This window comes from Rousettus aegyptiacus, unplaced genomic scaffold (genome assembly GCF_014176215.1).
Source record: "Rousettus aegyptiacus isolate mRouAeg1 unplaced genomic scaffold, mRouAeg1.p scaffold_m13_p_6, whole genome shotgun sequence".
Lineage (NCBI taxonomy): Eukaryota > Metazoa > Chordata > Mammalia > Chiroptera > Pteropodidae > Rousettus > Rousettus aegyptiacus.
In genome coordinates, this window is record NW_023416309.1 from 76,345,536 (window position 1) to 76,373,068 (window position 27,533).

Genomic DNA, 27,533 nt, shown 5'->3' on the forward strand with positions numbered 1-27,533 from the left:
CCGGCGGTCTGAGCTCGGCGATCGGGGCCCCGGCTAGGCAGGCGGGGCGGGGCGCGCGCCGCGGGAGCGAGCCTGGCTGCCCGCCGGCCCGCGGAGACTGTCGCCGGGCGCCGAGGTAAGATTTTGCGGGAACCGAACCTGGGTCAGGGAACCGGAGGGGAAGAACGCCTGGACGTCCGCTGGGACCCTGCAGGGGACAGGGATGGTTTGCGAGGCAGAGTCTACGAGGGCAGCCAAGACCTCGACCGTGCGAGGATCCTCCCCCTTATGGCAGTGGCCGGCTCTACGGGGTGCCTCCCGGAACCTGCTTCTGTCTGCACTGGCAGACGGGACCGCATCTATGCGGGCGCCCCACCATCTGCACCCCTTCCCCAGCTCTAGTGTGCGGGACTGCGTCCATATCCGACGCACTGCCCACCCCCGCCCCAGCTCTTGGTGGTGTCTCTGCGGAGTGGGCCCAGACGGGTGCACCCACGTGTGGATCTGCGCTGAGTGCTCCACCCACACGGCCTTCCCCTGAGTCTTACTTCAAGAACTGGGGTGGGAGGCGGGGGATGAATGGAACTGACGAGGCGCGTGGCTTTAGCTGCGCAGTTCTCCCCTGGCTGGGGCGCGGGTGGTGGGGGGCGGCGGAGGCCGGCGTTGAGGCTTCTGGGGCTTCTGGGGCTTCTGGGGCCGCAGGGGCACAGAACTGGTGGCTCAGAAGGCGCACACGTGCGCGGGGACCTGTGTGTGGTGTTTGGAGGCGGGTGTGCGTGTGTCACGTGGACACAGGAGTGTGCCTGTGTGTGTGAGGGGTGTGCATTAGAGGAATGGAGTGTTGTGTGAGGGCGGGTCACGCGGACATCGGCGTGTGCCTATTTGGGATGGATGTGTGTGTGCCCTAAAGGTACAGGGTTGTGCAGGGAAGATTATGTCCCAGGTCACAGAACTGTATCTCAGCTAGTGCATAGAAGGCTGTATTATCTACCAGGAGCGCAGGAGGAACACACAGCTTGTGTCCTTGAGGATCCTAGGGAAGATGCCTTGGCCTTCCCCCACAGCCCTCACTCCTTCATTCAGTACATACAGATTGAGCACCCACTGTGTGCCAGACTGTGTCCTAGGCACATAGACTCAGGGGACCCCTATCTCCTTAGTCTCTTACCCTCAATCCCCATACCAGGCAGAGAGATCATTTTAAACTTCATTAGACTGAGTAACTCCCTTGCTTAAAACTCTCCTCTGGCTTTTGAGGCCTCCTGGTTTCTGTCCACAAAGACATTCCCCTCAAACCCCCAAGCCAAGCCCTGAGTCCCAGCCAAGAAATGGCTCTCTGTTATGTACAGTGTGAACTTCCATCTTCTCATCCTCTAAAATCCTTACTCAGTGATCATGAAAGAGCTTAAATGCTACCTCCTCCAGGAAGCCATTCCTGAGGCCCGGCAGAGAGAGTGATGGCTTTCTCATCCAGGTATAACTCTGATTACCATCATGTACCTCTCATGCTGAACCTCGCTCCAGCCACATTGGCCTCCTTGCCACTCCTCAGAGCGAGCAGTTTCACCTCACAGCCTGTGCCGTTGCTGGTTCTCCTGCCTGAAATGCCCTTCCCAAATCTTCACACTGTCTTCTCCCTCAATTCCTTCAGATTCTACTCAAATCATGCATCAGAAAGGCCTTTCCTGACTACGCTATATAAATAGCAACCCCCAGCCCCTCACTCTTGATCTTCCTTAAACGATTACATTTTTCTCCATAGCATTACCACTTGACACATCTGTTAATTATAGGCTTTCTTGTTTGTGGCTTCTTGCCCCAGTAGAAATTAAACTACATGAAAGCAGGGACTTTGTCTTTTTGATTCACTGCTTTATCTCCCAGCTTCCAGCACATTTCCTGGACACGTATAGCAGGTGCTCAGTGAGTATTTGTTGCATGAATGAATGACTCTGAATTTGAATCTCAGGAGTCTGTGTCCTGGCTGCTCCCCAGCTTGTGAACTCCCAGTCTGAGGCTAGGTCTCCTGCCTGTCTGTCCTCCAGATTCCAAGTTCCTCATCTGGGACAACTGTGACCATATTTGCATAATAGAGATATTCCCTCTAGTAACTGATATGGAGGATGGGGTGGGATGGGGTTGGGATATGAGCCTGGAGGTGGGGATACCTGTGTGGATGTAAGCAATAGGAAAGGAAAGTGGAGGCCTGAATTTGGACTTTTAGAGGGGATCGACTGGGTGACCTCCAGCAGACATGGGGAGATCAGGGAGGGATTCCAGAGGAGATGTCTGAGCTGTCCTCCCGCAGCAAAGGAGAAGGAGATATGTTCTTGGCAGAAGGCACAGCTTGTACAAAGGCCTGGCAGCAGAACTCAGTCGCAGTTCTGGAAGCTGCAAGAGGTGCGGTTTGGCCAGAGTGGGCAGTAAGTTAAGTGAGGGGGGAGTAAGGCTGGGTGATAAGGAGGGCTCCTGGGTTTCTGCCCTGGGAGAACTGGGAGGGTGGTGGTGCCATCTCTGCGATGGAGACAGGAAGAGCAGACTTGGGGAAAATGCTGAGTTGAATTGGGGCCCTGTTGGGTCTGAGCTGCCCAGGAACATGAAAGGGAGGAGACAGCTGGTTGGAAAGAATTGGGCTGGAGGCGCAGACCTGCTGTGGAGGATGAGGAGGTACAGAGGTAGAGGGGGAGGCCTGGAGACCATCAGCCAAGGTGCACTGAGGATGTGCTGAGGGTTGCGCCAAATCGGTCAGAGCCCACCTCGGTGCTTGAGGCCTCCCCTGGGATGGTGGGAGGGGGCGTCCTCACAGCAGACATCCTCAAGCATGACTTGGCACCAGACGCCTGGGCCTCCCTGGAGGGGACTGAGTCATCCTGGGTGGAGGCGGGAGCCTCCAAGGGCACCCGTTGCCAGGGCCATCCAGACACTTGTCAGGAGCGTAAACACAGCTCCTGTGAGGCAGCCTGGCGATGTCAGAGCCATCTTCCACGTCTGGCCTGAGTGGCTAGACCACCTCCTTATAGCTTTCTCTTTTGGCTAGTCCTCTATCAGTCAGTGCTGTGTGTCCTCTCTGCCTGGATTGTAGCTGGTTTTCTGCTAAACTTGGCTCTGAGGTTCACAGCAGCCTTCCAGAACTCAGAGTGAGATCCGACTGGTGCTCGAAGTCATCCCAGGGGGTGCCGCTTGAACCAGCTGGGATGAGAGCAGGATCTGCTGCTCTTTCCTGTTCTGGACCTCCTCTGGGGCACCCAGGTGGATGTGGCACATTCTAAAGAGGAGGCCTGGCCAAGTAGGATCTCAGAACCAGGGTCTGCATCCCTTGGAAATAGCCAGGCACCTGTGGGTGGGGGATGTAGCCTAGCAGGAGGAGCCTGAGGGTAATGTGCCAGGCCTTTTTGGAGCCAGGGGACAGATATGGAGCTGTACTTAGTACATCAAGGCTCTCCTTCAGTGGCTTCTTGACACAGATACATCCTGGCCCCACATTGCTTGGGCACAGGACTTCTTCAGTGTCTACAATCTCATCTACTTCCTTTCACAACCCTGGGAGTTGGCAGGATGGTTGCCATCTGATTCATAAATGAGGAAACAGCCTCCGAGAGGCTCCATGACTTGTTCAAGACAACACAGCCCCAGCCTGGGCGATCAGGATTGGGGTAGCTTTTCCCAGTGAGGGAGAGCCTGAGTCTGGCTATTCTTGGCTGCAGACTAGGCTGAACAGTGGGAAGCTCCCCATGCCTGGAGGAGTCCTTGCTCTGCTCTGGGTCTGGGTCTCAGTCTGTCTGTCCATTTTTTGCCCATGTGGCCCCTAGTTATCTGCTGAGTTAGTTTCTGCAGAGCATTTTCTGGGGCCTCGGATTGGGGAGAGCCTCGAGAGATCCCCTGGGGGAGCTGCCAGAGGCCTGGATTCTGCCCAAGACACAAGCCCAGCCCAGCAGGCAGCCCCTGGCTGATGGACAGGTGACCATGTTGGAAGTTTAAACTTGACCTTCTGCATTTAGATTCCAGTGGATCCCACAGTACAGATTATCACACTTACACATGCCTATAGACAACACCAGTAGTTTTCTGTGTTCATACAGATATGTGCCTATGTGTGGACCCCTCCCCCCCCACCATGCACACAGACACAAGCCATCACCCCAGACTCACAGCCCTGCTTGCACACATTCTCTCAAGTGCGGACACATGCCCTCACATGCACAGCCTAGGGTGCCAGGCCCTGTCGCCTGGACACGAGGCGGGAACCTGGGGCCTCCCAGACCGCCTCTCAAACAGACATGCTTAGTCACCTGAATTTGATCCAGGCGTGAGGGAGGGTGGAGAGCCTGACGTCAGCACTCACAGCCTCCTTGTGCCGCCCTCGCATCCATCTGGGCTACAGCATGTGCCAGGCAATCACAACAACAGCAGCACAACACAAACTCACTTTTTTTTACGGGGCTTCCTTTGTAGCAGGCCCAGTTCTGAGCCCTGCATGGGCGTTCACTCCATTACTCCTCACAACTGCCTGCTCAGGGAACTGAGACTGCTAGTAACCCCATTCTGCAGATGAGGAAAACCCAGGCACAGAGGTGCGGTCACGTGCCCGTGGGCTTGGCCAGGAAGGTGCAAAGCCTAAACCAGGTAACAGGGCCCCAGGCTGGAGCAGGAAGGCTCTGCTCTGACTTACTGTGTGACTCCTGGACCATTCCTGATGTTGCTGGGCCTCTTTCTTCCTCGGAGAAAAGGGGAAGGGAGTTAAAGGAGGAGGAAATCAGATGCAAATTTTATGGACTAGGGCAGCCTTTGGCCTCTGCTGGTGGTAGCTCTCTCTTTGTCCCTGCCCAGAACCAAAGGCAGGAACTCCTAACACTGTGATTCATTCCCTGCCATGCACTGGGGCCTTAGGCTTGTTGGGATTCCCTCTCTGAGGCTGCTTTCCCATCTATCTAATGGGGACTGGGCAGTAATGATCACTATGGCAACCACTCATTCATTCAACAAATGTTTATCGAGCTCCTAGTCTGTGCCAGGCACAGCTGAAGACACCAATGATCTTATAGAGACAAGGCCAACAAAGCCTTAATATATGGAATTTGTATTCTGGTGAGAGAAAAAGGGCCTGCAAAGTGAGGAGGATGGGCAGCAGAATGGGCCACTTATAGGGAGGAGTGGGATGGATGAGCCAGGCTTGGAGGGCTCCCTTCAGCCTTGGCTTCCTTCTTCCTGCAAGGGGCCTGGTTCCCAAAGCCTCTCTGATAATCTAACTCCAGTCACTGCCCCCTATCACCTCCTCCAGCCCTATTCACCCTTCTCTCATCTCTTCCAGGGAGGCCTCCTTGATGTTCTAGCCTCACTCACATACACACATACTCCTCAGGGTCCAGCCTCCATGTCTTTTCCTGTCACCAATCTGGATCCCCTTTCTCCCTTCCTTTCTTCATGTCAACATCAGCTTTACCACCTCCGGGCTTCCACTCATTCAACACTCTGTGGACTAGGCACAGGGTTCTGGACCACACCCTTATCCACGATCTATCTCTAAGCCCTGCTGTGGCCCTAAGGAATTTAGGAAGGTCTCACATCCATAGTATAGCCAAAGAGACTGAGGCTTAGAGTCGGGAAGGAGCCTGTCCAGGGCACCACAGTAGGTTGGCAGCAGAATTGGGACTCAGCCTAGGCTCCTTTGTGGCCAGTGGATTCCAGTGTCCCCTTGACATCTGTCAAAGCAGTGAAACTGAGACCGTGTTTTTAAAGTCACTGTGTGGGGACAGAGGAAGTTACTGTTCAGGGACAGAGGAAGTTACCACCAGACAGGAAGGGCAGAAGGTCAGGAGTTTACTCACTTTTCCTAAGAAGATGCTTAGTTTGGCCCAAGAATGGGGAGGGGCATTGGGTTGGAGTGGGGCCCGTGCTTGGCCTGGGACAGAAATGGAGTCCCAGATTGAGTGTCATAATCCAACTTGGGGTCAGTGTTTAGCCCAGGATTGTGGTCAAGGGTTAGCGCCAGTACTGGAGGTTGGAGGTTGGTTTGGGGTTCAAGTCTTTGGCCTGGGACCTCGTTTGGGGCTCAGTCTGCAATACGGCCAGGGTAGGTATAAAGCCAGGCCAGGGGGAATATCTTAGTCTGAGAAAATGTAGCAAAACATTTTGGCTACACAAATAAACTGGAAGGAAAAACCAGAAAAAATAAAGAATGACCTTTTAGTGCGGTGAAGTCTCTCTTGACAGCTGCCAAAGCAGAGTCCCCTTCCCTAATGGACTTTGTCCTGGGCTGCAGGTTCTGCTGGAGCAGAGGAGGCAGTAATGGGAGACCTGCCTTGGAGAGGCCTCTCTGAAGGAGATAATAGAGGTTGGAGTCCCAGGGAAATCTTCCTGGAAATTGTGAGACGGGTAAGGGTGGAAAGCTAGAATATCAGGGAGGCCTCCCTGAAGGAGGTGAGTGGGCCTGGAGCATCTGGGAGGCCTCTGCATTACCAGCACCCAGCCAGCTTCCAGGCGGCAGCATTGGAATGCTCTGCTGTCAAGGGGTGGGGCTGGTGAGTCACTGGGACGTCTGCTGGTTCAGGGCCTGAGCTGACCCTGGACTCTATTTCTCCTAGGGCCGCTAGGCCTCCAGTATTCTGCCTATATCTGTCTGTCCTGACTCCAGAGGATCATATTCTCCCTCCTTCCCTAAGAAGCCAGCAAGGTAGGCATGACTATGCCTGTTTTACAGATGGGAATACTAGAAGTCTAGAGGGCTGATGTGTAGCAGAGCCAGATGAGTTTCTAGAACTCCTTCACTTAGTAGGGACAGACCTGAGTTTGGATGATGGCAACCCAGTCAGAGGGAACAGGCAGGGTAGGGCTGCAATGGGAGAAGAGCCTAGAAATCTGACCTCCTTGCTCTGTGGCCAATTTCAAGCCTTTTCTGCCCTCTCTTCTCAGGTTCCCAATAAGGCTGCACAGAGCACCCCCTTGAATGCAGCAATGGAGGGGGGCCCAGCAATTTGCTGCCAGGACCCTCGAGCAGAGTTGGTGGAGCGAGTGGCAGCCATCGATGTGGCCCACTTGGAGGAGGCGGATGGAGGCCCAGGGCCTGCCAGGAACGGTGTGGACCCTCCGCCACGGGCCAGAGCTGCCTCCATGATCCCCGGCAGTGCTTCAAGACTTCCCCTAGCCCGGCCCAGCCTCTCAGCTAGGAAGTTTTCCCTGCAGGAGCGGCCAGCAGGAAGCTGCCTGGAGGCCCAGGTTGGGCCTTATGCAACAGGGCCTGCCAGCCACATCTCCCCACGGGCCTGGCGGAGGCCCACCATTGAGTCCCACCATGTGGCCATCTCGGATGCAGAGGTTGGTCGGGCAGAGCTAGGGAGTGCTCACAAGCTTTTTAGTAATCCTCAGTGAAGACCCTTTCTGTTCCTATTTCTGCCACACAGCTGTGTAGCCTTTAGTTTGCATATCCCCAGAGTTGGAGAGCTTACTACTTCACAGTAAGGCCTCTTCGCACCCAGGGGAGCTCAATCTGAGCCAACCTCTGCCTCCTATAATTCCCACTATTCTCAGTTCCACCCAGTCCAGGCCTTGGAAATAGGCTCCTCCCTTATCCCCGCAAAAGTCCTCTTAGAGATTTGAAGACAGACATAGTGTCCTTCCACCCCAAGACTTTTCCAGCTTGAGCCCCACCCCCAATCCTGCTTTCTTGAGTCTGCTCTGACCCAGAAGCTGCCAGCATGGTTCCAGCCTCTAGGCTTCCACTGGCTCTGTCCTTGCCACTTAGATATGAGAGTGAACCTGAGTACTGAGCAATCTCTGGCCTTCAGAGGCTGAGCTTTCTTTGCCTGAGCCAGGACTCTAGTCTTCTGTCCCCAAGGCTCTTTTCCTCCTCTTTGTCCATGCTGTCTAAACCTCACATTCAGTTGTTTCTGGAAATACTTGCTCATGGGTTTCTTATAGATTTGGATCTCCCAGACCCAAGCATCCAGGCAGAAATCAGTGCATTTTTCCTTCCCTACTTCCTAGGAAGCAAAGTATAACCATGGCTCACCATTCATATTTTCAAACATCATCCAAGGCTGCTTGTCATTTTTGGTGGTGTTGGCACCATCAAGTTTCCTCATCCCAACTTGAAAGGTTTATGAGACCTGGGGTCTGGGAGTGAGGGCCAGTACCGGGCCTTGAATAGGCTCCTGAGGTAGGAGCATTGCTGCCTCTGGATCAAGCTTTACCTGATGCTCCCTTTTTACCCCCCGCCCCCCAGGACTGTGTGCAGCTGAACCAGTACAAGCTGCAGAGTGAAATTGGCAAGGTAGGACTGGGGCAGGCCAGGAGCAGTGAGAACTTCGTTTGGGGCTTTGCGAAGGCAGTCTGCCTGGATCCTCTGCTTGGTATAATCCCTTCTCCTCTGGGAATGTGATACAGAGGCAGGAAGGCCCAGGCCTGGAAGTGAGGAAAATTTTGTTCTCTTTAGGAAATACCTGGGGTGAGTGGGGGATGGACGTGGGAGATGACTCCTGATTCCTGACTCCCTAGAGTTTTTGATGGAAGATAAGGAGGGGCTGGGGGAAGCATGGAGCTGCACTGAGCCAGGCAGGGGCAGGTACCAGGGCTCAGGAACCCCATCCCCATCTGCCTGAAATTGATGCCCATTGGTGGTGGGGGGTGGAGAAGGGATTTAAGAGGAGGCTGGAGCTGTTCCCGCTCCCCTTTTCCTGAGTTAGTCCTGGGGGTGATTGCTCTGCCCAGGTGGGGCTGACCTGTGCCTATCCGCAGGGTGCCTACGGCGTGGTGAGGCTGGCCTACAATGAAAGTGAAGATAGGCACTATGTGAGTCTGGGGATAGGAGGGAGGTGTTGCCCAAGCTGGGTCCTAGAAAGCTGGGGGTGGGGGATGGGCAGAAGCTGGGAAGACGGAGGACAAGCTGACTCTAAAGGGAGTGAACTCCTTGTCCTTAGGGGTTGCAAAGACAGTGAGTTTCTTGACCCTGGGAATATGCAAGCAGCGGCTGGATGCCTCTGAGGGGAGAGCTCTAGAAAGGCTTATTGGGGAATAGGGGTAAGGCCTAAACTCAGGTGTGGCCACCTGCTCACCCAGTTTAACCACACCCAGCCATACCCTGAATGCCAGTCGCAGATGCCCAATGTGCCTTTCTGGACTCATTCCGTCATAAGCAGCCTGTTCTAGCCCCTGGTGGCTGCACACATTGACATTTCTGCCTCTCCTTCTTCAGGCAATGAAAGTTCTTTCCAAAAAGAAGTTACTGAAACAGTATGGTTTTCCACGTATGTATCTGTCTGGTCCTATACTTGGGAGCCCCTAGCCTAGGGGCAGATTTTGGTCTCTAGCAAGTTTTTGTTAGGACTGGGGATGGAATGAGGACCTCATAGACAAAGGCAGGCGTGTACTTGGTGGCTTGGGGACAAGACTATGGACTTGCAAGATTCTTGCTTGAGGCCCAGCCTCCTGCTGCAGGGCTTGACTCCCCTTCCTGGTCACAGGTCGCCCTCCTCCAAGAGGGTCCCAAGCTGCACAGGGAGGACCAGCCAAGCAGCTGCTACCGCTAGAGCGGGTGTACCAGGAGATTGCCATCCTGAAAAAGCTGGACCATGTGAATGTGGTCAAGCTGATTGAGGTAGGTGGCCATGGTGAGTGGTTGAGAATCTGTGTCTCAACCTGTTGAGTAGCCTCTGGTGCTGGGGCCACTCAGCACAGACCCGGGGGTCCCACTGAGGGAGCAGATATGGCTGAGGCCTCCGAGGTCACAGCCAGACTTGGGGCAGGGGCTGCAGGGAAACTTCAGGAGTAAGTTCAGGATGGTCTCAGAGTCTCACTTAGAGTGAGTATTTATGATTTTTGAGACCTCATCTGTCTGTGCCTACTCAGTTCCTGCTCCATTGTCTGGGGTGACTATAGAATATGCTGTGGGTCGGGGGCTGGTGAGGATGAGGAAGCCTGGGACTCTCATTTCATGCCTCCTCAAGCCTTATGTCTGCTCCTCCTGACCAGGTCCTGGATGACCCAGCTGAGGACAACCTCTATTTAGGTGAGTGACCCAGTTCATTCCCAAAGCAGCTTACCTGGGGTCAGTCCAAGGGCTCCTCACAGACACATATGACCTTCAGGAGGGCAAGGAGGAAACACATGTTCTCTGTCCCTAGGTTCCCTTGCCCAGCCTTGCCGAACCAGGCTCAAAATATCCAGTTAGATTCAACAGATATTTCCAAGCCCCACCTCTACTGATCAGAGACAATGGGTCAGTAGATACAGGAAGCAGGATACGTGCTGTGGGTTCCCAGACCCTGTCTAATAGCTCTGTGCCTCAGTTTCCTCACCTGAAAATGGGCATAATAATGGTATCACTTCATATGGTTGATATGAGGAATAAATGAGTTATTATATGCAAGATACATTAGCTATTGTTGTTAGTATTAATGTTATTAAGTTCATAGTGCCTGATTCATGGCTGGGCTTAGAGGCCCTCAGGAAAAGGGGCAGAAGAAAGACTGGTGTATGAATTAGAGGCCAAGGCTTCAGTCTCCACTCCCTTTCCTACCTACCTAACTGCTATGACCTTTAGAACACTTTCTGCCTCGTAGAAGGGGTTCATGCTGAATCAGATGAGGCACATTCATAGTAGACCCCACTCTCACCCATTTACCTCCTTTGATACTGTGGAACCCCTGTCCTGTCCCTCCCTCAAGTATGCCTGGATGCCTGCCCGCTCCCAGCCTCCAGAACAGGAAGGGACCTTGGCATCACCTGCTCTGCCAGCCTGGCTGCACCTTACCTTCTTTTCTTTTCTTTTCTTTCAGTGTTTGACCTCCTGAGAAAGGGGTGAGTTCCCCATCCCTATCAGGCAGGTCAAGTCTCATCCAGGCCTTCCTTTCCCTCCCTGTGTCCCTAGTCCTAGAGTCAGCTACTCTAGGGGAAAGCAGAGGCCCGGGTCCTTCCCTTGGGGAGCTGTGGTCTGGGCTGAAATGAGAGACCACGAGGATGATTCTTGGAAGGCTGGTGGGGGTCAGCGAGGCTGGAATAGTCAGGGAGGCCTCTGGAAGACGGGGTGGGTTTTGAACCAGGCCTTGAAGAACTGGAAAGAAGATTTTGATGGAGGAGAGAGAGAAGAAAGAAGTGTTTCTCAAGTGAAAGTATAGAGATGGGACTCAACTCTTACATGTATTCAAATCACAAAGGGTTTTCTCAGCTTTACAAATTTGTGAGGTGGATGGGTGGGACTTCATTCCTTCCCATTTACAAGAGGGGAAGCTGAGGTTCAGAGAAGGTAAGTGGCTTGCCCACCATCACACAGTAAGTCTCATGAAACCTAGGGTTCTAACTCGTGTTGCCTTATTTGGCCTTCTCAGGGTACGTGCAGAGCAGCAGATGGGCATGGGCCTGGGTGGACTGGAGGCCCTAATTACTGAGGTCTCGAATACAGGCTATGGTTTGGGGGAGAGGGCGACAGTGGTGTCCCTTTAAGACTCAGGGTCCTTGAAATGTTCTTAATCTCTATTCAAAGTGAGAAGTATGAGTTTCACATTGTCATTCTATATCTGTAACTGGAACCAAAGTTTAACAAAACAGCACATATCCTTATTACATGATATGCTCTAATATATTCTACTTTATTAGAAAAAAAGCAGTAGCCACCCACTAAATTATTTCATGACCCTCTGTTGGATCTGGACCTACAGTTTGAAAAACACTGCTCTAACTGGCATCTTTGCAACTGCTTGATTATAGGTAATTAAGTACTTAGAAGAAGTGATATTGAGCCAATCAGAAATTAAGATAAGCCTAATTTGAAATTATAATGATTGTAAAGGGATATTTGTGTCTGTGAGTTTTTAAATTTTCATGATATGGGAGAAAAAGCTAATCTCTTGGGTCCTCAGAACCCATTTAAATATAGAGGGCTCCTGGGAGAGGCTGGAAGGGCCCAGCCCCTGTTCCCCTTCATCTGCTGCCTGCCTTTCTTCAGCCTGATTCAGCTGGAACCCCTTCTCTTCTCCCTCCCCACAGGCCAGTCATGGAGGTGCCCAGCGACAAGCCCTTCCCTGAGGAGCAAGCTCGCCTCTACCTGCGGGACATCATCCTGGGCCTTGAGTACTGTGAGTGAGGGGCTGCCTGGCCCCTGGCACTGGGGACAAGGAACAGGGGAGGGGTACACCAGACAGGGTGTAGCCCAGACTGAGCTGGCTCTGAGCAGTTTCTGTCAGTCAGCGGTTATTGGCCAGTCAGCTTCGGTTGGGGGCAGAGGCGTGGACCTGCTTAGTACTATTTGACTGGGCCAAAAACTATTGAAAGGAGGTGGCAGCGGACTTTATCAGGCACGCGCCAGGTCCCTCACAGTTCCTGGTCACCATTAAGTCATTCTGCGTCTTGGGCATTCGGTCTACATTTTTCCTCTGCTGAGTTCTTAGCCAAGCTTAGCCTCTCTACAGGGCCTCAAGAGGTGTAGGAAGGAAGAAATTGATGTCCGGCTGCTCAAGCGTTTGTCCTGTCATGGAGCATGTGGGTGGTGGCAGGGTAGATTTACTCTGAGGGGCCCTCAGGAGAGAGGATGTTAGCTTAGCCTCTATCTATGTATTCCTTTATTCATTCATTTATTCACTTCATTCATTCACTTATGAGTACCTACTAAGTAACAGCTGGTGGCAGGGGAGATGATAAAGACCTGGATGTGACATCAAGGAGGACAGAAATCTAAGCAGGCAGATGATGTAGTACCGTGCCTGCCCAGAGGCACGGGGGTTGTCAGAGCACTGAGAGGTCACGGGAGGCTTCTCAGAGGAAGCTACTTGAGACGAGTCCTAAAGGATGAGTAGGAGTTTGTTGGCCAGGCTTGAGGGGTGTGTGAGAGAGTACAGCAGGCAGAGAGAACTGCATGGCAAAGGCACAGATGGGAGTGGGCATGTACTACTTAAGAATGGGGAGAAGTTCAATTTTGTTGAAGCATGAGGGGAGCAAGAGATCATAGTGAAAAATGATACAGCAAATGCTGTTCAGGCCACACTTGAAGGATGGGAATGCTGCCACAGAAGACATTCATGACTTCATCCTGTCAGCATTGTGAACCCCCGAGGGCTCTGATCAGGAGAGGGGCATGATAGGATTTGCATCTGAGAAAGCTCTGTCTAGCAGCTGTGTGGTGGCTGGATAAAGGGCGAGAGGCGGCCAGCTGGTTAGGGAGGAGGCTGTTTCTATAGCCCAAGTGACAGATGGTGAGGCCTGGATTAGGACAGTGGCAGTGGGGAGGAGATGTGAAGGAGGTGGGGTGGCCAGACACCTAGGCTTCTGGTCTGGTTTGGGAAGCAAGAGTGGTGCCCATCTTTCTAAAATCTTAGCTTAGTTTATCAGGAGCATATTTTCCCCCTGGGGGAACAGGATGAGGGCCCAGCTGAGGTGACAGGAACCAGGACTGTTTTTATCTCATTTGAGCCACTCCGGTGTCCTCAGATTAATATTCTCTTTGTACATAAGGGAAAGCTGAGGCACAGAGGGAGGAAGTGTTGTGGCATGATCAATTCTAAGACCCGTGGAGCCAATTGAGCTGAAGTGGAGCCAATTGAGCTGAAGCGATTAGCCGGCCAGCGACTGACTCTCTACCACGTAGGGTTAGAGGAGATCAGCCCTGAGCTCCCAAAAGAGGCAGTTTATAAAGCCTAGAACCACACCCTGGTTAACATCAAACAAGCAGATTACAGAAGCAAAAGTTGGCCCATTTGAAAAATTTCCACCCTTAACAGAAGGCTTTGCAAAAAGTCTCTAGCAAGGGCCTAGAGGTGTAGCAGGAAGGGGCCATTTTGCCCTGGGTGTGGTCAGCGGTGGGCACCACCCTGTACCAGCTTGGCCTCCACCCCATCCTATCCTGGGACCTTCTCCTCCCCTGAGGGTCTGTTATCTCTTATTCTGTTTCCCTCACCCTGCCCTCAAAAAAAAAAAAAAAAAAAAAAGACATCCTATTTTGATAAAGTCTTATCACGACCCAGCTAGTCACAGTGAAGTGCTTCTCAGGCTGGATTGGTGAACACCAGGGCTGAACAGGCAATTGATTAGAGGCACTGGGCACTGATGACCTGCCTTGTGATTCTAGTCTCCCTAAGGGAGCACTGAGGCTGCCACAGAAGGCTCTGTGGTTGGAGAGTCCAGGCCTGATTCTTATAGATGGAGCAAATGCCGCAATGCAGTTTTGAGAAGCAGCCAGATCTGGAATATATCTTAGAGGCTGAGCCCATAGGACTGGCTGATGAATTAATTGGATGTGGGGTCTGAGAGAGACACCTGAGCAACTGGTAATATGCCATTACCAGTTGGGAATGGGAAAGACTAGAAGAGGAGCAGGGGTTTTCTATTTTGTTTGGTGGTGGCGGTGGTGATGGGGATCGCAGACAGAGAAATCAAATTCTGAATTAGAGGTGTTATTAAGAAATACTGAAATATATATTGGGATATTTACTGGATATTCATGTAGATAAAGTGCCTGGAGTTCAGGGGTGAGGCTAAGGTTTGGGATAAGAATTTGAGACCATTTTTCATGGCCAGATACATAGCCCCTTGAGCCTTCGTGCGCTGATGGGTGTGTGCCAAATCCCTTGTGTGCAGTTGGTACGCAGGCAATCACTATAGGACCATTGGTTTTGTTGTTATTGTTTTGTAACACTCACTCCCTTGGTCCCCAGCCTTGTTTTCTCCTCTTCCTCCTCCTCCTCCCCCTCTCCTGCTCTTCTTTCCATCTTTCCTCTCCTACAACATCCTGGGGTCTGTCAGTCCAGGAGAAAGTATTTGCTGAGGGGTGAGTCTATAGTGGATGGCAGTAGGGTGGGGTCAGTGCCTTTGCTTAGCCTGAGTTGCCCATCTCTTCCCAACAGTGCTGGCCCCAGAAAGCAGGGTGAGCTCCCTGCCTACTAGACAAGGCTGACCCTTACTCTTCCATGTTCATCACAGCAGTTCTGAGGTCTGGGCTGCCCTCCCTCTCTGAATCTCCTTCAGCCCAGAGTCCCTAGGGCTGAGGCAGTACTTCTTCAGGATACCCGCAAACCTGCCCTAAGCCTGAGAAAGGAACACTTCTGACTAGGCTGGGTGGGGAATGAGACTGAGGAAAGGTTTTGATGGGCTTTGAGCCTGCAGACAGTGCTCACGTTCGAGGGTCAGTGATGGCCCTTTTCCCAGTTGCCTCTGACCTGCTCCCTCAGCAACAGGTCCCTTGATTGTCTTGGAGAGAGCACTGGACTTGGACTCCAAAGGCTCCTAAGAGTCCCATCCTGTCTGCTTCGAATGGCCTAGGCTAGCCTCAGTGTCTTCACTGCAGAGTGGAACAGAAGACCCCACAATTCTCTTCCGAGGTCCTCACAAAGTTTGAGACAGCCTTCCCTGGCCAGGCGAGACGGGGGGTGGGAGTGGGGGGGGGGAGGTCTAGGCAGCAGTCCCCCAAGGCCAGCATTCAAGCTGCCTCTCTCTGCAGTGCACTGCCAGAAGATCATCCACAGGGACATCAAGCCATCCAACCTGCTCCTGGGGGATGACGGGCACGTCAAGATTGCCGACTTCGGCGTCAGCAACCAGTTTGAGGGGAATGACGCTCAGCTATCCAGCACGGCTGGGACCCCAGCCTTCATGGCCCCAGAGGCCATTTCTGAGTCTGGCCAGAGCTTCAGTGGAAAGGTGGCTTCCAGGGCTTGGGCTGGGTTGGGGTGCAGGTGGAGGGGCGAGATAGCGTGCAGCAAGGCCTGGTTTCCAACCTGAGGGTCCTTGTGTCTCAGGAGTGAACACTGAACATGGTTCCTTCCTTCATGTTTACATCTTCCTAGAGTCTGACAAACTTTGGCCTCTTCATTTTCCATCAAAATGGCACCCAGTCTCCCCTGCAGATATTTCCTGCCAGCTGTTCTGTGCTGAGTTCTGGACTGGGCTGTGGACAGACAGAGCCCACACAGCCCAGCTCTCTGCCCTTCTGGAGATGGTGGAAAGGGCAGGAGAGCTCATGTTTGGGGAAGTTGGAGGCTCAACTCAGACTTCTTGGACATGGCAGGGTTTGAACGAGGCTTTGAAAAATGGGGAGGATTTGAGCAGGAGGTAGAGCATAGAGAATGTACCAGAGAAGTGAGGGGCACAGGCTAAGGGCATGGTGGGGGCTTGGGAGGCATTAAGTCCTAGAAGTTTGACCTTTTTCCTAATGACAGAGGCAGGGGGCAAAGCTTTCTGAGCAGGAGCTGCAGTTCACTGTGTCCCCAGGCACATACCTGTTTTCACCTATGGAATGCTGGCTGCCCCACTGTGCCCTGCCAAAGAGGCAGTGGATGAGAGGTATTTGGACACATGAGTGAATGTGGAGCTCAAGAGGTCAGGGATGTAGATAGATTTTTAAAAAAACAAAAAAAATTTAATTTTAATATAATTCCAAATTTACAGAAAAATTTCAAGAATACAAAAAAAAATCCTATATATCTTTTTAATCAGATTCATCAATTGACATTTTGTCTCATTTACCTTTTCACCATCTCTCCTTATATTTACATATATGCATATGACACTTTTCTGAACCATTTGAGAGTTAAGCTGGAGAATTATCCAACTTTATCATTAAATACTTTAGTGAATGTTTTCTAAGAACAAGGACATTCTCTTATATAACCTCAGTACAATTATCAAAATTAGAAAATTTATCATTGATAAAAGACTATTATAATTTCACCATTTGTCCCGATACTGTCCTTAAAAGTCTTATGTCGTTCTGGTTCAGCATCCCATCCAGGGTCCGTCTTTGCATTCACTTATCATGACCTTTTGGTGTCCTTTAATCTGGATGAGTTCCTTGGCCTCTCTCTCTGTCATGACCTTGACATTTTGAAGAGAACAGACCTGTTTTGCAAAATGATGTCAATTTGCATTTGCCTGGTGTTCCCTTATTGGATTCAGATGACGCATCTGTGGCAGGAATATGTAGGCAGAGATTTGAGAATCATTCACATGAGAGAAAGTGGACACCAGGAGAGGAGATGGGGTTCCAAAAGGGAAAACGTAGAGAGAGCACATGTTAGAACTGGAGCATGAGGAAGCTGGGAGAAGTGGTCGAAGTGGACAGGGGCCAGGGCCTTGGTGTGCAGGCGCTGTTTCCTGGGTCAGATGGTGGCTTCACCAGTGGATCATTAGGAAAAGGGATGAGCTGGTTTAGTGCTCAATACAGACCACTGTTTCTGGAGTGCATCTGCACGACGGGTACAGCAAATACAACCCTGTAGATGAAGGAAGTTTTGCACCTGCTGAGTTAGAAACTTACCTGGTTTAGGCCTGTTCCAAGGAGACTTAGGATCTCCAAAGGGCAGGGGCCCTGTTCTGGTCATCCCTGTGTCCCAGTGCTCAGCACAGAGTCGGGCATGGAGCAAGGGTCTGGGAGTGTTTTTTGAGTGAATACACAACTGAGGAAGGAGGTTCTCTGCATGCCTTCTCCCACAGCCTGCTGGAACTGGGTGGGCAAGGGTGTTGGTTCCTTTGGGGGACTGATATGAGCTGTTTTCTTTCTAGGCATTGGATGTGTGGGCCACCGGGGTCACGCTGTACTGCTTCATCTATGGGAAGGTGAGTATTGGGTGGACTGGCACCGGGGGCTGGGCCAAACAGAATCAAGATAAATGACAGGTGCAGGCCTTCCCTTTGTGTACTAAAGTAAAATGACGTTTGAAAGAGGCCACCTGCCTCTTCCCTCAGAGAAGACTGAGGGAAAAGAGGCTTTTTCTGTTTTTCTCTTGTTCCCTTGTGAGGGGATTCATGTGTAAGAGTCTAGGACAGCAGACATTCAGAGAGGAGGCGAAGATAGTGGTGTCATCATCTCTCCAGTCAGAGTGCTCCCTGTCCTTCTCTGTCCTTCTGTTCCTTGATGCCATTCATTCATTCACACACTCAGTCATTTATTCATTCACCAAATCGTTCTTGATTCCCACTCTGGGTCAGGCTGGGCCTTGGGGATGCCCATCACTGACTTGGCTGAGATATCTGTTCACAAATGCTCTCTCTAATGACAGCATTGAGGGGCAGGAGGAAATCTCAGTAAACATGTTCCCAAATTTCAGGCCCTGGGAGTGGAGGCCCTTCTGCAGGTGGCTATAGTACTGGTGAGTCTGCCTAGCTTCATGGTACCCTCAGTGACATATTCCTTCAGTCAGCGTTTGTTGAGCATTACTGTTTGTCAGGCCCTGAACAAGTTAGATGGGCTCCCTCCCATCTAAGGGGGCACCCAGAGCTGCCCCCACCTCCGGAGAGATGAGGCCAGTCTGTCAGCATGAGTTGAGGCTCCAGGCCTGCATCCTTTGTCTGCTTCTTCACCTGTAGTGCCCGTTCATCGATGATTACATCCTGGCCCTGCACAAGAAGATCAAGAATGAGGCCGTGGTGTTTCCTGATGAGTGAGTTGTCTGCCAAGGGGTCCCCTGCCCACCCCAGAAAGGCATATCGGAATTTTAGCAGAGCTTTTGCTTTTTGAAGGCCACACTTCCTCCTATAGATCTGAAGGTGGAGGTGCTATTCCCTGGGAGGGTCCCCTGTGCAGATGGAGGTCTAGGACTGTGGAGCAGGGTCTCTGAGAGCAGTGGGTCAGATGGATCTCAATGGCAGATAGAGCTCTGAGGCCAGGAGTTGGGCAGGTATGACCTAGGCCCCATATTCACACTGCTCCTTCGCTGAATGCTCCCATGGGGGCAATGGCACCAATTCCACACAGACGATAGAACCTCTACCTTCTCCCCACCCTGGGTGGCTTCAAGATGGCAGTTTTCTCCCCCATTTCACAGATGGAAAAGTGGAGGCATGGAGGAGAATTATCATTGGGTCTGGGGTTTGAAGCCTCTCCCTTCTATCAGCCTTCCTTTGTGACTGAGGTCTCTGAGCCCAGAGGGACTGTATAGAGGCCCTCCTGCTCAGCCATGGTTCCTCTGATCATGATGTTGGCTACCATGGCTCCTCGTTTTTCAGGGCCCTTCTGTCATCTGCTTAAAGTGCCCAGGGCATGTCACAAACCAACCTAGGAGTTATCCTCATGATTCCTGCTCCCTCGTGCCCACTTCCTGTCTGGTCCCCAAGCCCTCTTGAATCCACCTCTTATATATCTCTTGGCTCCATTGCCACCTGTGCCTGCCTCATTCAGGCCTCAGCCTTGTCCAGCCACCTCCTCTCTGGTCTTCTTGTTATCAGCCTCTATCCAGTCCAGCCACCACAATCAGGCCAGGTTGACCCTGATAAAGCACAACAAATATCACCATATCTCCTGCTTAAAAATTTTCTGAAGCTTCCCAAAGCCCACAGGAAGAGGCCATGCCCTGGCCCTGGCATTCTAGGATCTCTGGGTTTTGCCACCATATTGCCCCTTGCCTGCAACACCAGTCAACTGGATCCATCTCTTCCTGTAATTGTCTGTCTCGGGTGCCTGTCCTCCGGCAGTGCCCCCTGCCAAGGCTATCTTTTTTCCCCAAGCCCAGGCATTTTCAAAGGTGTTCTGCATTTAGGATAGCAACAGGAACCAAGACCAGCAGTACCAAGTGTGGGTTCCTTCTCCACAGGCTTGAAAGGATAGGCTCCCCCAGAATGTTGGTAGCAAAGAAGCCTGGAGTTTGGACAGAGACAATTCAGGCTGATGTGGGGCTGAGGGTCCTGCTCCCCCTCCCTCTGAGTCCCTCTCTCCTGTCCTCACTCTTCTGGATAGTAACATGCTAACTCACTAACCTCTCTGGGCCTTGGTTTCCTCCTCCATCAAGTGAGAATCTTTCCTGGCCACCTCCCAGGAGGAAGAGAGGATAAGATTGCAAGTGGGAGTGAAGACCACTAGTGTCTCACACTAGGTCTTCTCACATTATTCTCACCATCTCTGCAACCCAGGAAGGGGTGTCCAGTACCCATGGAACTCTGTGTTTGTGGCTTCTGTTTCCTGAGGGACACCGCTTTACTTCCTAGTCAGGAAAAGATATCCATATGCTTGTTCTAGAACTCTCCTTCCACCCTGGTGCCCTGGAGGTGTCCCTCCCGCTATTTGAGAAATGAGAAATGAGAATCGGGTGTGTCTCTGCCCTGGGGTGCTATTCAAGGAACCCCCAGAGCAGGGTGGGGAGGGAGAGGTGGGAAGAAAAGGATCCTCATTAACTGTCTCCCCTTCGTCTTCTTTCTTCCCCTCTTTAGGCCAGAGGTCAGCGAGGAGCTCAAGGACCTAATCCTGAAGATGCTAGACAAGAATCCCGAGACGAGAATTGGGGTGCCAGACATCAAGGTGGAGGAAACAGAGGTCTTGGGCTGGGCTGAGCTGGGACAGAGCAGGCTGGGCTCAGTTTCTCCTGTAGAACCCTACCCCAAGATATATGTGTATTGGGTTTGGGTTTGGGGTTTGCAAGCTTCAGTTTCCATTAATGCTAGTAGAATGCTTGTGGCCCCTTACTGACTCAGTGTGTCTGTCTGCCTGTGGCCCTGACCCCTCCCTGCCCTCCTAACTCCACAGTTGCACCCATGGGTGACCAAGAATGGGGAAGAGCCCCTTCCCTCAGAGGAGGAGCACTGTAGCGTGGTGGAAGTGACCGAGGAGGAGGTGAAGAACTCAGTCAAGCTCATCCCCAGCTGGACCACAGTGGTAAGAGGGTGAGGGGCAGAAGGCTCTCTTGTCCTGGGAGGGCCTGAGGAGGGAATGGCCACTGCCTAAGACTTGCTCTGTGTTGGGCCCTGTGGGGGTTCAGAGGCCGTCTGTCTGCCAGCCTCAAAGCTGGGCCACTGAGGCCACTGTTCTGCTGGAGGCCCATGGGGAAAGTGGTCACATCATTCAGCCTCATGGTAGGGAGGCCAGGAGACTTGGTGAGGAGAGTGAATGATTTAAAAAAACATTCTGCCCTTGCAGAGTGTCAGCATTCACCATGACAGGAAGAGGCATTTTCTTCCTGCCTCTATCTCTTCCTCCCACTTCTCTCCCTTCCTTCCTTCCATTCTCTCTTTTATTGAACTCCTGCTGTTTTCCAGACATTGTACTAGGTGCCAAGGATATGACAATGAAAAGGCCTAGGAAGCAGCCCCAGAGTACCCCTACGTGTCAGTTAGGCACCACCTGTATGTTCCCTCCATTCTTCTCTCCCATTTTAGTTCTCCTCTTCCTCTGAACATCTTCTATATTAACACTGGGAGTAACTAATGTAGTCCCTGATGGCCATTTGGGGGTTTGGGGATACTGAAAACCATGGCCCACCCTGCACTGAGGTACCACAGTGAGTCAGGGTGAGCACAAGGCCAGGAGAGAGCTGTGCAGTGCTTTGAGTAGGTCAGGTTTATGTACTTCATCCCTCCCTGCTGGGTCCAGGCCCTGGTAGGCCAGCTGGCTAAAGTCCTGCCTGTTCCTGTGCTCTGTAGAGCTCCAGGGCTCTAGCAGGTACCTGGAACCAGTCAGTTCCCACAGGGTCCCTATGGCCACTTCCCTGGTCTTAGCGACCATCACCTCTCTCCTACAGCCCTAGAATAGCCTCCTAGGTCGTCCCCCTGCCTCCAGCCTCACCTTCACCACCAGCCATGGTGGTCCTAGTGACCTGGTCATGTCACTTCTCAGCTCAGACCCTGCTTGTTCAGCTTCCCATGTCACTCAGAGTAAAAGCCACAGCTCCGACTGTCCTGCAAGACCCTTTATAGCCTACCCGCCACCATGTCTCACTGACCCTGTCTCCTCCTGCTATTCACTTGGTTCCAATGATGTACCACATAAGCTGCTGCCCTAGGGCCTTTGAACTTCTCTTCCCTATCCAGGATGCCCCTGCCCAGCTGTCCATAGGGCTCGCTTCCTCACTCCCTTCAGGTCTTTACTCCAAAGTCACCTTCTCAAAGTCACCTTCCCTGGTGCCTTACCTCAAATTCCAACTCCCTTTTTGACATACCTTACCCCCCTTCCTTGTTTTATTTTTTCTCTTTAGCCCCTACCACTAACATGTTATATATTTTACTAATTTGTATGATTTATTGCCTCTCCCACCCCTCAACTAGAATATAAGCTCCACGAGGGCAAGAATGTTTGCCTCAGTTTGGCCCCTGTGCCTAGAATAGTGACTGGTATATGGTAGGCACTCAATAAATAGTTGTTGAATGACTAGATGAAAGAAAAAGTGAATGCACCCCCGGCGCTATGCATGTGTGTGTGTTTGTGTGTATGTAGGCAGGGGCATGGAACTCTCCTTGTTACAGGAGGGACAAAGTCAGAGAGCTAGGGTGCAGCAGGGCCTCTGGGCATCTTCCACTGTGCAGCTTCCTCTTTGCTGCCTCGAACAGCCTCTCCTCTACTTCAATCTTCCTGCTTCAGAGAGGAGGCATTTCCCATGCTCTCAGGATAAAGGCCCGCTTTCAGCCTGATGTCCCAGCCCCCCATGCACTAGTTGCACCGGGTGCTTCCCTATTCTCTGAATTGAGCCTCAGCCATCACCCTCCATGCTCTTGTCATTTCCTCTGCTGGGAATACTGTTTCTTTCTCTGCTGATTTAAAGGGAGCCTCAGCAGGGTCCACCTCGCAGCTGCCTTCAGGAAGTCAGAGGGGAGAGTTTGTTTGGGACCCTGGGGGCCTGTATTCCTCACACTGACATGTCTTCCGCAGATCCTGGTTAAGTCCATGCTGAGAAAGCGTTCCTTTGGGAACCCATTTGAGCCCCAAGCACGGAGGGAAGAGCGATCCATGTCTGCTCCAGGAAACTTACTGTTGTAAGTACTGGTGGGCTGAGGCCTGTAGCACATTCCCCAACTCTCATTGTCATTGGGCTATGTAGGCTGAGCCCAGAGCCTAGGGACTCAGCCAGGTCTCAGAATAGGACCACATCTGTACCTCTGTACTTGGCCCATGGCAGCCTGGTAGGGGTTTGCAGATAGGCCTCATGTCTGCTCTTCATAGAAGGATGGCTCAGCTGTGGAGGGAGGGCACTTCTGCAAACTCTTCCTGGCCCAGGGCAGTGCCAGCTGCAATCTTGAGTGGCCCATGCTACCGCTTGCCGTTGCTGAGGCTGTGTGCCTAGTCAGCACTTTGTAAATGCTTATCGAGTAAGTAAGCGCGGATAGGCCAGCTGACTGGGCTGAGGAAGAGGAAGCCTCTTTGCTGGAGGCTCTCTACTGTGAAACAGGCATGTGCAATCACCACCTGCTAGAAGAGGTCAGAAAAGCAGTTCCCCAAACTCTGAGAGCCTCATCCTCAGCTTGTCCACCTTCTCCTACTAAAATAAGTTTGGGATTCCAACAAGGTCTGTTGTAGTTTGTGCACAGACCTCCAGACAGAAAGCCGTGAGAGGGTCCTGGACCCGTATGTGCTCCTGGGAAGTCAGTCACCTTACTCTGTCCTATGAAGGAAGCTGCGGGGAGGAGGAGTTGTGTGGGGAAGGCATGTTCACCAGAAAGGGAGCACTGGACGGAGTCCAGGTACCTCAGTCTCAGGAAGGAGTACTTTAACTTGTGCCGTCCAGGGGCCTAGACATGTGTGAGGCCACCCTCTTTTAGTGGGCTCTCCAGAAGTGCTGGGTCCCATCATCATGGACAAGCTAGTGTATGTTCCCTGCCAGAGGTTGCTTGCCCTCAGGGATGTCCATATTATCAACCTCTTGCCCTCTTCTTGACAAACTTTCTGGCCAATGGAGGGCAAGGTGTGGAGCCTGGGAGAGGCCTTGGTGTTACTGAGCTTACTTCCAATTCTGTTTCTTCAGTGAGGTGGCCAAAGCTGGGGAAAGGGGTTCCCTGGGCTCCCCTAGGTCTGCAAGCCTCGGTGCTGGAATTGAGCTTATTGTAGGGGATCACATATTTAGCATCCAAATAGAGCCACTTTTGAGAGTGAAAGAGGAAGCTGTTACTAACTATGCCAGGACTACAGGCATAGCCAAAATCATGACAAGCAAACCTGAACATCTGGCCATCTAGCTCAGTGCTTGTGGCTCAGTGCCCTCTAGTGGTAGGCCCAGCCAGTCACAGGCTTAAGATGTCCAGCACCTAGTCCAAGTCTGGCACAGGACCAGTTGCCAAGAATACAAGTGAGCAAGGCAATCATTGTCCTTTTATAGACATGTTAGTGGGAAGACTGGCCGGTTTCCTTGCTGGACTATGAAATGATTGGGCTTAATAGTTTCCAGCTATAAAATTCTATAATTCTGTGACCCAGGTTTAATTTTGAAAAGCAGGTTTTACCTCATCAGAGTCACAAATTTGTTCTTGATCAACTCTTTTTCACACTTTGAAATAACTGTTGAAACTCTACAGTAGTTCAATAGGATCGATCCTTGTTAAAGATACCAAAATGCATTCATTGATCATTTTAAAAAGAAAGATCTTAGGGGAAAAATAAGATATAGGAATCTATTGAATATGTCACAGAATCCTAGGACTGATGGGTAGACTCTGCCCTATGCAAAAAGAAAATGCAAAACTAAAGCCCCTCTACCCAGGACTGTAGGGATGATATCAGCCAACATAGACAGTCGGTGAACTGCCTGGTACTCAGGGACACAGGGAAGTCAGCTGGGCCAGATCATGAGAGGCTCTGGCAGCCAGGCTAGAAAGTCTAGACTTCACCTCTGGGCAATAGGGAGCCATGGAAGGTTGTGAGGTGAGACTTGGGGTAGGGAAACCAGTAAGGGGCCATGATGCAGGGGACGAGCCTGGGGAAGTAGGTGAGGGGGGATTTGAGAGCTGGTGGGTGTGAATGCCTGTGGGTATATGTGAGAGTATCCTTTCTGAGTACCTGAGCTGACCCCCTAAGGTCCCTCTGCTCCTGGTGTTCCCTGAACAGGAAAGACGGGTGTGGAGAAGGTGTCAAGAGCCCGGAGCTCCCTGGTGTCCAAGAAGATGAGGCTGCGTCTTGAGTCCCTGCATGTGCCCAGGGCAGCCCAGCAGCACGCTCATCCCATGCCTCCAAAGGCTCACTGCCCTCATGCCGACAGCCGCCCCTGCAGGCAGGGGGCTAGGGACTGTGGCCCCTCTCCTGGCTCCCCTTCCCCTGTCGTGCTGCATGACCTCCGTGCGTGTCCAGGGACAGGATTGGAATGTGTGTCATCTGGGGCTTGGGGACAGGGCTCCCTTGAGGCCTTCCTGCTTGTCCTGGCTCTACTTGGCAGGACCCATGCTGTGGGGAAGGTAGGTACCCTTGGTAACTTAGAAACCTCACTTGGCTTGTTGGCAAGGCCTAGAGGCAGGAGGCAAGAAACCAAAACGGCAGGTGGAGGCTGGGCTTACCACCACTGCAGAGATCTCCTGCTGTGGGCTGGGCAGGCCTGGCTCAGCTGCCACACGTACATGGAGGGGTGTACCCTGCCCACCTCAGGGGTTGCTGCCAGAACTGGCGTCTGCCGAGAACACTGGTATGGAGTCTCTGAGCCCTCGATGGGTATTCCTGGGCCTTACTGGGGTGGGGGTCAGTATTGGAGAATTCGAATTTATTTTTTTTGTTGTTTTTTACTTTTGTTCTTAACATGGAAGGAAGCAGGTGTAAAACCCTGCTTGGGATCATCAAATGAGCTATCCTACAGCTTTGGGTGGTTCCTAGCACATCCCACCATCATTTGGCAGCCAGGTGAACTGGACTGACCTTGCTGGTTGGGTTTCACACTTGGCACTATCTGGAGAATGGACTGAATTACAGTTCTGAGCAGAGGCCTGAACACCATACCTTTTCCCTGCCCATGTCACTCCCTCTTTTTGTGGCTCCTCAGAGCCACGGCTGCAGAAGAGACACCAGGAGCTGACACTGACCAAGGGCCCTGGACTCACAAGACTGTGGCCTTGGAGATGCTGAAGTAACTGGAACCTAATTTATGATCCTACACTGGCCTCCCTATCTTGCCCCAGAAGATGCCCTCACATTCCTATCATGAAGGACAAACTGCCCAGACTAGAGTCCGCACTATAAACAAGACCCTGGTGGAGTGTGCATGTTGGCAGGAGGCCTCAGAGAGATGGGCCTTCTGCCTCTGCCTCACCCCCAGGACAGTCATTGTCCAGCCTTCTCAGAGCTGGACCCCTGAAGTGTGTGGGTTGACCCAGCTGGGCTGGAGATGTCACTTGATAGCTTGGTGTTCACTGATCAAATGCTCAAGATATTGACCCCCAAAGAAAAAAGAAAAAACAGGACTCAGATACCTCCTCTGAAAACATGGACCAAACAAGGATTACAGTCGCTGGCGTGGGTTTTATATCGCAGGAGGACTTGTGTTGAGAAGGAAAGGGAGATTGGGCTGGAGGAGTGCCTGTGTCCTACGCATCTCTCTCTGTGCCTGTGGGTGTACGTTGCACCTCCACGCACATATGCATGTGCGTGCCCATCTGCTGCACACAGCACACTCGCATGTCTTGCACTGGCACATGCATCTGTAATATAGTTTCTATGTTTATTTAAGGCTGTGAGCAGAATGTGGCCCATTGTCAATGGGTTCACATTTCTCCCTGGCTCATCTTCACTAAGGCATTGTAACCCAGGGCTTAAAAAGCAATTCGGTACTGTCTTTAAGAACACTTTTATAGAGTTCATGGGAGGCCAGTCACAGATCTGAAAGTTTTTCTTGAACATCTCTGCATTGGAGCTTGGAGGGTGGCAGTTTCAGGGGGTCCTCATCTATTGGACCTGCCCTTGCAGAACTCAAAGGTGGGCCAAGCTTCACTGCCTGGGTCAGAGCCCGAATGGGGCACTCACCCCATTGCTGAGGGTTTTGGTTGGACATCACTGTTTTTGACTGCGGTACAGTGATGAACAAACTCCGTAAGAGTGTTTTAAAAATTAACTTCCCAGGAAGTGAGTTAAAAACAATAAAAGCCCTTTCTTGAGTTAAAGAAAAATTGTGCATTCTCTGAATCTGGATGTGTGTTCTTTCTTACCAGCTGGACCTGTTGGCTTTGCTACCTTTTCTGGAAGGGTCTGAGCAGGATAGTAGTGGGAGGAGCTCTAGGGGGAAGTGAGAGAGGAGGAAAGAAGGGAGGAGGCCTGGCTCTGGGGAATGAGGAGCTATAGCACAGGATTCAGCTCAGTCTCCTGAGCAGGTCCAATGGCCCCTCCTTGAAAGGAGGTTGTTTGGGAGACAACAGGCTTCGCATGAGAGCACTCTTCCTGTTTCACAAGGATCTGGGGAGTCCAAGTTCTGGTCTTTGGGAGCCATCACCATTTCTCATGGATCAGAAGTCCCAATGGAACCTCAAAGGAGTCCTTGTGGCAAGGGCCCTGTGTCCTCCCTGTGCTCCCTTAGCCTTGGGCATGAGTACAGGCTTTTTGGACCCTGCAGCTCCCTGTTCATACTAGGGCCCTCCATGGCCATGATGAAAAAAGTCATCATTGAGGTCAGACGGCCTTGAGCTTGAATCCAAGCTTTGCTATTCAATAGCTGTGTGACCTTGTCAAGTCATTGTAGGAGTCTTGGTTTCCTTATGGATCGAATACAGATAATATCCGCACCTCCCCAGAGTTTTTATGAAGTTAAATGAAATCCTTGTGCCAGGCATCTGACACAGCACTTGGCACAGAGCAAGTACTCAGCAAATGAGACCCTGAAAAAAAAAAATCTGCCTCTGGGGCTCCCTGGAACCAGCCTTAGAGGTCACAGGCTTGGCATGTCCTGCATTATTAGTATTTGCCCATCTGTGGAGTT

The 27,533-nt window shown here is 51.8% G+C and overlaps 1 protein-coding gene across 6 annotated transcripts; it reads left to right on the plus strand.

Moving 5' to 3' along the window:
- Nucleotides 1-26,730, plus strand: CAMKK1 (calcium/calmodulin dependent protein kinase kinase 1). 6 transcript variants are annotated; one of them, XM_016138831.2, is made up of 19 exons: nucleotides 8-115; nucleotides 6,239-6,351; nucleotides 6,561-6,649; nucleotides 6,889-7,290; nucleotides 8,198-8,245; nucleotides 8,710-8,763; nucleotides 9,167-9,218; nucleotides 9,435-9,568; nucleotides 9,943-9,979; nucleotides 10,749-10,770; nucleotides 11,956-12,044; nucleotides 15,398-15,597; nucleotides 17,458-17,511; nucleotides 18,003-18,044; nucleotides 18,262-18,335; nucleotides 20,098-20,185; nucleotides 20,411-20,539; nucleotides 22,526-22,629; nucleotides 24,692-26,730. In XM_016138831.2, exons 4-19 carry the CDS (start codon nucleotides 6,931-6,933, stop codon nucleotides 24,762-24,764), a joined length of 1,560 nt encoding a protein of 519 aa, XP_015994317.1. In that variant the 5' UTR covers nucleotides 8-115; nucleotides 6,239-6,351; nucleotides 6,561-6,649; nucleotides 6,889-6,930; the 3' UTR covers nucleotides 24,765-26,730. The 6 variants fall into 6 exon arrangements, with proteins under 6 accessions (XP_015994319.1, XP_015994317.1, XP_015994320.1 ...); XM_016138834.2 differs by having other exon boundaries at nucleotides 6,239-6,310; XM_016138833.2 differs by lacking the exon at nucleotides 6,239-6,351 and having other exon boundaries at nucleotides 1-115.
- Nucleotides 26,731-27,533: the final 803 nt, after the last annotated feature.